We start from the raw sequence: 11,725 nt of genomic DNA, 5'->3' as shown, positions 1-11,725 counted from the left end.
ATATATATATATCACTACACCAAAATCGTCAATCGAGTACGGTCCCTAGTTTGGTTCAAAAATGGCTCTAAGCCGTTTCTGATTTGAAACGGTACTGAACCGTACTCGAATATTGGCTGTCGTACGTTCTCACTTTCACTTTTTTGTTGGTGTGTCGCGATTGAGTGTTTTATATTCTTATTTCTTACTACTATAGTTTATTGTATTATTTTGAAACAGATTGACGGAATGGATTCTATTAGAACCCTCTAAGTGGACCCCACATGTCCCGAGAGTCACATTTACATAACATGTCGCAGACTACTGGATTATTTCGGTCGCCAAAACGCCCTAATCCCTCCAAAACGCCCAAAAGGCGATCTCCCTCTCCCTCTCCCTCTCCCGATCTCCCTCTCCCGATCTCAACCCTCCCTCGATCTCCCTCTCCCTCGATCTCCCTCTCCCGATCTCAACCCTCTCTCTCGATCTCCCTCTCCCGATCTCAACCCTCTCTCTCACTCTCCCTCTCACTCTCCCTTCCTCTCTCGATCTCCCTCTCCCTACAACATCAACCATTCCACGACAGTCCCCACACATGGGGTATCTAATATTGTAGAAGCAGCAGCAGCAACTCCATATGGGGTGTGTGATCTGTCGTCCACGGTTGAATGGGGAAGACTGAAGGGAGGGAGTGAGTGCAGCAGCAGCAGCAACAACAACGGATTCCTAGAAAAGTAATTCATCTTCCTCTTTTGTCTTCTATATCAGTCACCGTCTCTCCAGCAGATCTTAGCTTGTAAGGACGCAGATCTTGTTTTACATCTCTCGAAGCAGCGATTTGTTAGATTTTTCGTTCTTTCTGCTTTAGCTCTGCTTTGTAGTCGTAGATGCGAGATTTTTATTTGATGTTTTTCTCAATGTAGTTTCTGTTTTTTGTAGTCATGGACGAGATCTCGTTTCTTGCTCTGATCCATACGTGGATTATTTAGCATTTTTTTTCGATTTTTTGGTTGCGAGGCTGTAGATTTTCATGATTTTTAGATCCTAGCATGAAGGAACACGGATTTAGTTTTTGGATTTGTTGAATAACCGTTTTATTTTATTTTTCTGTTCACACTGCATTTTAACTTTCCATGATTGTCCTTGCCAACTGTAGATTTGAGTATTTTAGTCGTTTCTCATGTTTCTAGTTCTTTATTATTTTCATTTTTTTGGATATCTGCATTGGTTGATTTTATTTTATTTTTCAAAGGATGTCTTTCAGCATTCTGTTTGTGGTTGGGTCATTCTCAATTTAGCCATACTTAAGACCCATGCCACCCATCTATAGTTGCATGGATTGACAATAGATTCGGGTGCGGGATCAGGGAAGCGTCCATTTCAAAATGTAAACAAGTGCAAATGGGTAGGGAGTGGCATTGTGAGTGAAAGTCCAAAGTGTGTTCAAAGCAGGAGCGATGCCTAATTTGATGGGTTCTACAACTAAGCACCCACTATGCAGTCATTTGGATGCTATTGGTGGGATCAACCTGATGAAGGATGTCACATAAATGTGTCATGTTGGCACATGTGTGATGATTCACCTCTTGGATATCTCCTTGTTTTATTTATTTATTTATTTATTATTATTATTATTTTTTGATGTTCTCATTGTCTATGTGAGGGAGTTCACCCTTATATAAGATGTGAACAAACATAAATCACTCATGCTTGCCTGTCAGCCTGCTTGGATGTATGCAATTTTGTGTAATCTTTCATCTGTATGTAATTGAATAATAATGTTGATTTTCAGCTACAAGGACCGATTTCTTGCTGCTTTTCCAGCACCTCGTTGAGCAAGTGTTGACTTCAGTCGGCCTGTTTTCACAGCCACTGCATTCTACTTGTGTGCAAAAAGGCACAAGGTAGCTAATCATTGAAATCCTTTCTTCTCTTTCCATTTCAACCTGCCTGATTTTTTAAAATGTTTCTTACGCTTCAGTGTTTACTTGTTTTGCAGCTTAAAGTAGACAAGATTAAGCTTATTGAGCTATGTGGCACATCAGAATCTGAATTTACTAGTGTAAGACATGCTCCTGTTAGCATTTTCTTTATTTCTACTTTGTAGCATTTTTTTATTATTGGACTTCCGAATCATGGTTGCAGGTTTTCCTGCATCAATTTTCTCATAAGATGTTGCTTCTTGTGCAACAGATTCTGTACATGCATGTTTCCATTTTCACCAAGACACTAAGAATAAAAGACAAACAACAGATGATTGTGACTTTGTAACAGCCAAAAAGTTAGAGTGCCACCAATTTTATAGTTAGTAGTAGCAAAGGTGGAATTGGAGGGTAGAGATGTGGATAGAAATTCAAAATAAACATGTTACTTACAAGGAGAAAGAAATCATACCTTACCAAGTTGGCTAGTTGTGGCCAGTAGTACATTACATTTATGTTTATTTTGGATTACAAAGAAATCATACCTTTGTACTCTTATTGAGGTCAATGCATTGTATCATCGGGTGTAGGATGTGACAAAGGTATGTGGTTGTTTTTTTTTTTTTTTTTCCTTTCTTTCTTTTTACAATTATCTGTCATATGCAATTTGCACAACATTTTTTGCTGAAATACATTCACCTAATCTTTACTGCTCATTGATCATCACAAATCCTGCACACGTTTTGTATGTCCGCACATGTAAGGAATCACCATTCTTGTATAGATCCACTGATTTGATAAATACCCCCCCATCCCTTCTGCTTTTAGTCAGATAATAATACTAAATTAGAAAGTAGACATGGTGGGTGCATTTTTATCAGGGTTGCAACAGACAGAGGGTACTTTCTCATATCGATCTCAATTGTTCATGTTTGCTACTTTCTTGTAATCATGCATCATTGATGATCCTATAACCTTTGAATCTTGGATTTGAACATGACTCATTAAAAATTTTACTTTTCAATATTCCATGTTCCTATTCATGCACAATCATCCAAAACCAATTTTCTTCAAATGGCACTAGTAGCATACAATCCACAGCATGATTTGGTTCAAATCATCATCTAAGATACAATTCCGTGGTGGATAACACCCGCAATAGATATATTAATTTTCAAATTATATTTTCTTATTAGGAAGGCCATTCATTTTCTTCCTTCTAAACTCAAAATTAATATTCTGCTTAGGTTGTGTAAGACAGAAAGCTATGTGGCTGTTACTTTTGGGCTAAAGCTAATTTTGCCCAACCTCATTCTCTTAAAATGCTCAGCATATGCATATCATATCTATTCTTCATTTCATCTAGGTGTTTTTTTTTTTTTTTTTTTTTAATATTCTCTCTCATGATGATTTCATTCACTACAATCAAGATCATTATTATCATCAACTTGGAAGTAATAGTTGAAAAGTGCGATCTTATTGGGGAACCAAAGCAGTATGGGGATGGCACTACTTCCAATGCTCCTACACAGGGAAGTGCTTCCATGCCTGCACAGTCATCATCCATGGATCAATCAGGGATAGCAGCTAGAAGTCCACAATCTTATGGTGGGTCACTACTTCAATGCTCCTACAAAATTATATATCTTTTGTTCAACTTCTAGTCCACAGTCATCGTTCATTCTTTCTTCATTTCTTTTGTTCAGCTTACAAAAATTATATATCTTTTGTTCAGACTAGATGGAAGATGAGTTCTAGTCTTCTACCTCAATTGGTCGTTGTAACAGAAATCTGATTTTAAACTGCAACACCACAATAGGTTCCACAACATTCTATGCAACTAGATAGTCGGGCTTGACTGATCTGACCAATACCCAAAAGCTGTGAAAGGGCGCACTGAGGTACATGTTTTTATTAACATTTTACCAGGCCAATCTCCCTGTTCTTCCACTGCACTTCCCACTTGTTCCTGTAAACTCATTTTCTTTACAAATGAATGGTTTGCATACCCAAAAGAATGTTCGTAGTGATGGTGGAGAGTTTATTTTTAAAATGAATGTTACATTCCTTGCTAACAATGGTATTACTTGTTAGAGAGTGCAATGGATTAATGTGGTGCATTAAATGCTTTTATAGAATGCTAAATACCTATTTAATCAAATGAACCATATATCTATTTTGTTTTGTTTCAGGAATATAATCATATTTGTTGAAGTCCACTTCTCTTGTTGTAGATAAGAACCTACTGAATCAGGTATAATTGTGTGCTTACCTATAGTCTTAGTTAATTTATATTTTTATTACTTCATGTAAACATATCTGCCCGTTGAGTCTAAAAAAGAGATGCAGTGTTTTTTATTTTAGTTTGTTATCATACTTACGATTGAAAAATGGAAATAAAAAACTAGTTGTATTTCACTAAAGCATGCATCGGAATTTGTTTTTTCACTTTAAACACATTAAGTTAATAGGGTCCAACCATCATTTTAACATCAAAATTGACTTGATTTTCTCATTTATTGCAGAATGTCGTCATTAAGTAACAAAACATGGATGGACAAACATAGGTTAAGTCCAGAATATTTGGATGGACTTGTGCATTTTATTGAGTTTACAAAGAACAACGGTGGTGGATTTGATCATTATTCGTGTCCGTGTGTGAAATGTAGAAATGGGAGTGGGATGTTCACTCTTGGAGAGATTTATGAGCATTTGCTCATTAACGGTATGGATAAGTCATACACACATTGGATTTTTCACGGTGAAAGTCTTGTGAAAAGTAACGAGAAACCATCATCATCGACGTTTGATGATCAATCCGATGATGAGTATCCTAGAATGGAGGAACTTGTTAATGATGCATTTAGAAATATTGGAGAACATGCTGATACTCTTATGGATGATCTTAGAAATGAAAATTGTCATGAAGACCTTTATGCAAAAAGATATAAGGCTTTATTTGATGATGCAAGACAATCTTTGTACCCTTCCTGCCCTAGAGAACTCACAAAATTATCGATTACTGTTGAGTTGTATAGTTTAAAGGCACGTAATGGTTGGTCGGATAATAGCTTTAATGATCTTCTTCAATTGGTTAAGAAGTTGTTACCAGTAGAAAACACGTTGCCAGTGAGCACATATCAAGCGAAAAAGATGATCAACTCATTGGGAATGACTTATGAGACCATACATGCATGTCCCAATGATTGTATTATTTATTAGAAAGAGTATAAAGATAGACAAAATTGTCCAACATGCCATACATCAAGATGGAGGTCAGATTACTTGGCAAAGAAAAAAGGTGTTAGAGTTCCATCAAAGGTTTTGAGATATTTTCCTTTGGCACCAAGGCTACAGAGGCTGTACAGGTGTGCATTCAATGTTTAATATAATTTTAATATTATCCTATATACCTTTTGTTAAAAAAATTAATAAGTAATCTTAAAAAAAAAAAAAAAAAACTTTATTTCTAGTGTGCCATGGATAGCGGAGCAAATGACTTGGCATTCTCAACCGAAAGAATATAGTGGTGTTATGCGGCATCCTTCTGATTCATCAAGTTGGATGGTAATAAATAACAAGTGGCCAAGTTTTGCTGAAGAATTCCGTAATGTGCGTTTAGGGCTTGCGACTGATGGATTTAACCCATTTGGACATCTTAGTAGTGCCTACAGTTGTTGGCCTGTCATTATAGTGCCATATAATCTACCCCCTTCGATGTGTATGAAAAGAGAATTTTCAATGTTAACGGTATTAATACCAGGTCCAAAAGGACCAAGTAAGGACATTGATGTCTACCTACAACCGTTGATTGACGAGTTGAAGAATTTATGGCTTAATGGAGTGACAACATATGATTCTCATTTAAAGACAATTTTTAATTTAAAAGCCATTTTAATGTGGGGAATTCATGATTTTCCTGCATATGGGAGTTTATCAGCATGTGTTACACATGCACAATATGCTTGCCCTGTTTGTGCCGAGGGAACCGTCGCTGAACGACTTAAGAGTGGCAAGAAGTACTCTTATCAGGGCCATCGAAGATTTCTTCCTATTAATCATGTTTTTAGGACTCAAAAAGTGGCATTCAATAATAAAGTGGAAGAAGGAAGACCTTCTCATCGATTAAATGGTTCAGAGGTTGAAGCAAAGGTAATCGGTATTCAGATGGATATCGGTAAATCGAAGGGGAAGAAACGAAAAAGTTACGGTGATGATTCGACTGGGAATATAACTGCTTGGTACAAAAGATCGATCCTATTCGACTTGCCATATTGGAAGGTGATTTCCTTAACTTGTTAGTTTCATTTGCATATATGTCAGTGAATAAAAACTTAACATTCCATCATAATTGTGTTTTTTCAGGAGTTACCAGTTCAGCATAACTTGGATGTAATGCATGTTGTAAAGAATGTTGGTGATCATCTTCTGTCGACGATTCTAGAAGTCAAAGATAAAACTAAGGATGATATAAGTGCACGCGAAGATTTGAAAAAAATGAACATAATGAAAGACTTATGGCTGAAAGAAGCGGATGGCAAAACTATTAAACCAAAGGCACCATTTACTTTAAGTCGCAAGGAGAAAGAATTGTTCTGCCAAACATTGCATGACTTGAAGGTTCCAACAGGGTATAGTTCCAGATTTAAACATCTTGTGAACTTACAAACTCTTGAGATAAAGGGACTAAAGTCACATGATTATCACGTCATTATGTGTCAATTACTACTTGTGTTGCTACAACATGCTTTCTCAGAGCATAAGACGTTGCGAACTGCTATTCAGCACATCTGTTACTTCTTTAATGTCCTGTGCTCGAAGACAATTAGTGCAGATAACATCATTGCCGTCAAACAACGTGTTGTTGTGGTAATGTGTGTTTTGGAGAAGTTTTTTCCTCCTTCATTCTTTGTTATTAGGGTTCACCTTATGGTACATCTAGCTGATGAAGCATTAGCTTGCGGTCCAGTTAGATTTCGGTGGATGTATCCTTTTGAACGGTAAATATCTAACCTTGATGTGATTCATTTAGACTTCATCGTCGTCATATATTGACAATATATTATTAATTGGATGCCTCCATCAGGTTAATGAAGATTTATAAAGGATACGTAAAGAATACAGCACATCCTGAAGGGTGTATTGCAGAGCGTTATATTGTAGAAGAATCTATTTTATATTGTATGGAGTACATGCCAAACAGTGAGAGAGGAAGTCACAAACGTACGCGTCAAAGGTTCCTGGACGAGGATAGGGTGTGTGATAAAGAGCCTTTGGATAATGGCAAGAATATATACCTAACTAACATACAACATCAACAAGTACGCAGATGGGTTCTACACTGCTACGATGGAATTTATGAATGGAAAAGGTAAGTAGATAAATTTTCTAAAATATCGAATCACGAGTAGTAATTGGATAAATTCTTACATATATTTCATATAGGAAGTATGAAATATATTTAAGACCGACCACATCAAAGGGGCAAAGAAGAAAGGGCAGTGTGTCGAAGAACAATGAACATGATTTCATCAATTGGTTACGAAAGGAGGTATTTTTCTAATTATTCATTTAATTGATATATTTGTTTATATATAGTTATTATTTTTTTCTTATTTGCAGTTGGAGTTTGTTGAGGGCGAGTTGACATTGAAACGATTAGTAGATGGCCCTACGTTTAAGGCAAAATGCTATAACAAGTATCGCGTGAATGGTTTTATATTCTCTCCAAGTGAATACGAGACTATTAAGTCAACACAAAATAGTGGGGTGTCCATGAAAGCCATCACTAAATACAGGGCAAGTGCTAAAGATAAGAATTACAAAGAAGATGAGGCTACCTATTACGGAGTAGTAAAATAGATAATCGAGTTGGATTACACTGTCTTCCGTCAAACGGTATTTTATTGTGATTGGGTCAGAGTGGAAGACAAGACCAATGGATGTATTGTTGATCCTGAGTCAAATTTGGTAATGGTAAATATGGATAAATTGAAAGGACATGAGAAAGAAGGAGATGAACCATTCATACTTGCATCCCAAGCAAGTCAAGTATTCTACTCCAAGGATCAAACAAGGCCTGGATGGTATGTTGTTTTAATGTCACCAAAAAGATTGACGAAAGACGTGGACACACTTGAAGATCCGACTCTGTTTTGCTCTTCTGGGGGCGAGAATACAAATTTAGAAAATATTATAAAGGAAATTGGCTATGAGTTATAGGTAATTTTTTTGTTATCATACTTTGTGTTGATTCATTTGATAAATGAATTTCTATTTGTATGATGATTTCTTCTTATATAAATTTGTATCTATAGGTGAGCTACGACATGTCAATAGTCGAGGAGAACATGTCAACTTCACAAGCACATGCATCAAAAAATGCAGGTAAATACAATTCCTTCATTACCTTATTATTTAATACATTGTTTTAAATAATACTATTTTGATACAACATAAGTTTTGTATGTGTTAGGAACTTCATCGTCGTCAAAAAATAAGCCTGTAATCAGCTTAAATGCATTTGGACTACCTGTGGGTGAACACTCACATAGGTTGACTACAAGAAGTGGAGAGTTGGTTCGCACCCATGTCTCTATTGCCATCAAGGATTGGCGTGCAGTGCCAATGAGTAAGAAAGAAGAACTTTGGAAGCTCTTGCAGGTAAGATACAACAAAATTTCTTATGATATAAATTAATCATTATTCTTTTTTTGCTTCAACTAAATTCAATCTCGAATTTTCTTGTAGGACGAGTTTGTTATTCCTCAGTCTTACAAGGAGAAATGCTTTAAAAGCATGTTCGATATGTTCAGGAAGTACAAGTGTAAATTGAGGATGAAGTACCTTGATCCTCATTCAAATCTTGATTCCAAATTAAACAACCATCCACCAAGAGTTAGGCCTGAAGATTGGGAAATGTTCATTGAACATAATTCGAATCCCAGAATTGTAGAACAAAGGAAAAAAAATGCCGAGAATAGGAAAAATTTAAAAATTTACCATACGAGTGGCAGGCATGGCCACGCGAGAATCGAGGAAGAAATGGTAAGTATTAATAGTTATATGTAACTTAAATTTTTTAGTTGCTTTGTATTCTTAATAACTAATAATGTGAAATTCATTCAAATATAGCAATGCCAAAAGAAAGATGGAGACACCCTAATTAGTAGGACTGAAGTATGGATTAAAACCCATACAAGAAAGGATGGTTCTGTTCACAGTAATGCGGCTTCACATGTGGTAATCTCGTTGTCTTAAACTTAAGTTTATATAATTGAAATTTAGTGTCAATATATTGCTTATGTAATTGTATAATATTGTAGAAAAAAGTCAAAGAGTTACTTGCTAGCGAAGGAAGTAATTCCCACGACATCCTCAACGATCCATTGACTCAAGTGTTTGGTCCTGATACAAGGGGTCGTGTTCGAGGTGTTGGGACCATCGTTTCCCAATCACAAATCAGGGGGTCCGCTGCAGCTCTTGAAAAGATCTCTTCGTATAAATGAAAAGTAAAAGAGCAATCATCCACAATTCAAGAGCAATCGTTCAAAATTCAAGAGCTATCTTCTAAAATAGATTTTCTTACGGACCAAATTGGGGGTATCAAAGAGATGATTCAGGTCAATTTTCATTGAAATCCTTCTTTTTAAAATTTAAATAGTAATAAATTATTATTTTTCAATTATCATATATAACACATGGTGTGGAACTTTATTACAGCAGCAACACATGGATTCGATTCAACCGGAGAATCCACAATCGACTGGTGGACCCTTAGTTGGGAATCATCAATGTGTAGAGAGAATGCGGCCATGCAAGTTGTACTCTTGGCGTAAAGAGCTCGTTGCCCAAGGGCGAGTTATTTTGGCAGATGGGCCTCAAATGATTCATGGCAAACCTCTTCAGGAAGATCTTTACAAGGTTGCCATTGATGTCATTATCAAAGGAGACGTTGAATTGCCCGAGCCAAACGGATATCATTCAACTTTAGGCGAAGTTGGAATTGGCTCATTTGTTGCATGGCATCATTGCTTTATTGAGTTCACTGATTAGCAACAATAGTTTAATACTTTTTTGGACACTTAACCTTTTTGGACTATATATATGTTTTGATTGTATAGCTTACTTGATTAGTTGTTTCTATAGACTGAACATGATAGATATAATGCAGGTTTTTGACAAATGTGTTGATGGCTTCGATCATCACTGCATGGTAAGGAATTATATCACAGATAAAACACTTTACTGAAAGTAGACTCTACCAGTTTGGCTAACACTGCATTGTTGTTGCCTATTTTCAGGTATCTGTATGGGAGAGATTCTTCTTGCATCAGAGTTAAATATCATGAATGATTATATGCTGTCAGGTTTTTTACTGAAATGGTGGGCTCTCTACAAGGCCCAAGAAGTCACTGGGAGAATTCTGCCAGTCCATCTGAGAGGAACAGTGTTTAGGTTTTTCTTTTTTGTCGGTGATTTTAGTTTCCACTACTATTATTGACTTCATTTAAATATTTTTTCTTATAACCTTTGAATATTTAAAATTTTCTGTCATGCAAGATTAACAGTAGTAACAAAAATGTCAAAGACTTGTTTGTTTACATTTAACCTTTTGTGTGAATTGAAGGAGGAGATCTAACGACCTGCAGCTGCCTGCATGATACCTGATAACTTGTCGTGCCGTCTTAATTCTCCTGTCAAAATGGTATCCGTACCATGCAAATTGCAAGCTAGAGGACCTGTCAGGCCTCTCCTGGGTTGCAAGACCCGTCACTAGACAAAGTACTCTTGGTCTTGTGTCCCGCCATGGAAGTATGGAAAGTCAGAATGTGCCCCTTATGGATCCAATGGTAACCCTCTTTGGTAGCGTCCACGAGAAGCTCCCTGAGATGGGAAGCATGCGAAGCACGCTCTTTTCGAACTTTGGCAGCATGTTCAGCATGGCAGGGCAGCCCACCAAAAATGAAGAGTGGGATGAGGAGAGTCTCCCGAGAGAGGGTGAGGACTATGCATCTGACGCTGCGGGAGGTGATTCCGATGACAACTTGCAGAGCCCGCTACTCGCACGGCAAACAACGAGCATGGAGAAGGATATGGTCCCACCATCGCAAGCAGCTCATGGGAGTGTATTAAGCATGAGACGCCACAACAGTCTCATGCAAGGGAATGCTGGGGAGGCAGTTAGCAGTACAGGTATTGGTGGTGGGTGGCAGCTGGCATGGAAATGGTCTGAGAGAGAAGGGGAAGATGGGAAGAAGGAAGGAGGGTTTAAGAGAATTTATTTGCACCAGGAGGGTGTCCCTGGGTCCCGCCGTGGGTCTATCGTTTCGCTTCCTGGGGGTGATGTCCCTGTAGAGGGTGAGTTCATCCAGGCTGCTGCTTTGGTGAGCCAGCCTACACTATACTCCAAGGAGCTCAAGGAGCAACATCCAGTCGGACCCGCTATGGTCCACCCATTTGAAACCGTCAAAGGGCCAAGTTGGGCCAGTCTTTTGGAACCAGGAGTGAAGCATGCATTGATCGTTGGGATTGGGATTCAAATTCTTGAGCAGGTAGGAAATAGGTCATGTTAAAAAGAGTTCTTTAGTCTTTCAGGTGTTGTTTTCATGGAAGCTAAAGTCAGTAGACTGTGTTGGGCTGTTTCTAGCATAAGGTGGCTGATTGAGTTGTTGAAATTATGTTTAGATTCCATGGTGAAATTTTGTTTCCCTTGTATTTGTTTTGATTTTTTTTTTAACATTAAATCATTTCCCCCTTTTTCTAAAGTTTCAGCTCTATATTCTGTCCATTAATTGTCTTTGAGCCCATATATCTCTCTTTTC

General features: G+C 37.4%; 2 protein-coding genes and 1 long non-coding RNA gene across 3 annotated transcripts; all 3 read left to right on the top strand.

Moving 5' to 3' along the window:
• The first annotated feature begins 388 nt into the window (after positions 1-388).
• On the top strand, positions 389-4,796 carry LOC131255554 (uncharacterized). Its single transcript, XR_009176170.1, has 5 exons — positions 389-713; positions 1,772-2,041; positions 2,125-2,177; positions 4,094-4,155; positions 4,427-4,796. It is a non-coding gene; the product is annotated as an uncharacterized LOC131255554 (long non-coding RNA).
• A 76-nt stretch (positions 4,797-4,872) lies between these two features.
• LOC131255553 (uncharacterized) lies at positions 4,873-10,217 on the top strand. The gene is made up of 11 exons (XM_058256293.1): positions 4,873-5,269; positions 5,375-6,182; positions 6,267-6,901; positions 6,988-7,272; positions 7,347-7,452; positions 8,219-8,288; positions 8,377-8,564; positions 8,652-8,948; positions 9,036-9,143; positions 9,227-9,523; positions 9,624-10,217. The coding sequence occupies exons 2-10, from the start codon at positions 5,397-5,399 to the stop codon at positions 9,407-9,409; spliced, it is 2,658 nt and encodes an 885-aa protein (XP_058112276.1). The 5' UTR covers positions 4,873-5,269; positions 5,375-5,396; the 3' UTR covers positions 9,410-9,523; positions 9,624-10,217.
• Positions 10,057-11,476, top strand: LOC131255047 (monosaccharide-sensing protein 2-like). Its single transcript, XM_058255742.1, has 3 exons — positions 10,057-10,116; positions 10,205-10,210; positions 10,634-11,476. The coding sequence occupies exons 1-3, from the start codon at positions 10,057-10,059 to the stop codon at positions 11,474-11,476; spliced, it is 909 nt and encodes a 302-aa protein (XP_058111725.1).
• Positions 11,477-11,725: the final 249 nt, after the last annotated feature.

The sequence above is a fragment of the Magnolia sinica genome, chromosome 9, assembly GCF_029962835.1.
Source record: "Magnolia sinica isolate HGM2019 chromosome 9, MsV1, whole genome shotgun sequence".
Taxonomy (NCBI): Eukaryota; Viridiplantae; Streptophyta; class Magnoliopsida; order Magnoliales; family Magnoliaceae; genus Magnolia; species Magnolia sinica.
Note: the sequence above shows the minus strand (reverse complement) of the source record. Positions and strands in the feature narration are given on the sequence as shown.

What these genes read in the sequence shown, in the direction of transcription:
- LOC131255553 (XM_058256293.1), top strand. Translation starts at nt 5,397, where the DNA reads ATGACTTGGCATTCTCAACCGAAAGAATATAGTGGTGTTATGCGGCAT. An exon ending in TCAATTGGTTACGAAAGGAG is followed by an intron (nt 7,453 to 8,218) that starts GTATTTTTCTAA and finishes TTGTATCTATAG; the next exon opens with GTGAGCTACGACATGTCAAT. An exon ending in AACTTTGGAAGCTCTTGCAG is followed by an intron (nt 8,565 to 8,651) that starts GTAAGATACAAC and finishes ATTTTCTTGTAG; the next exon opens with GACGAGTTTGTTATTCCTCA.
- LOC131255047 (XM_058255742.1), top strand. Translation starts at nt 10,057, where the DNA reads ATGATAGATATAATGCAGGTTTTTGACAAATGTGTTGATGGCTTCGAT.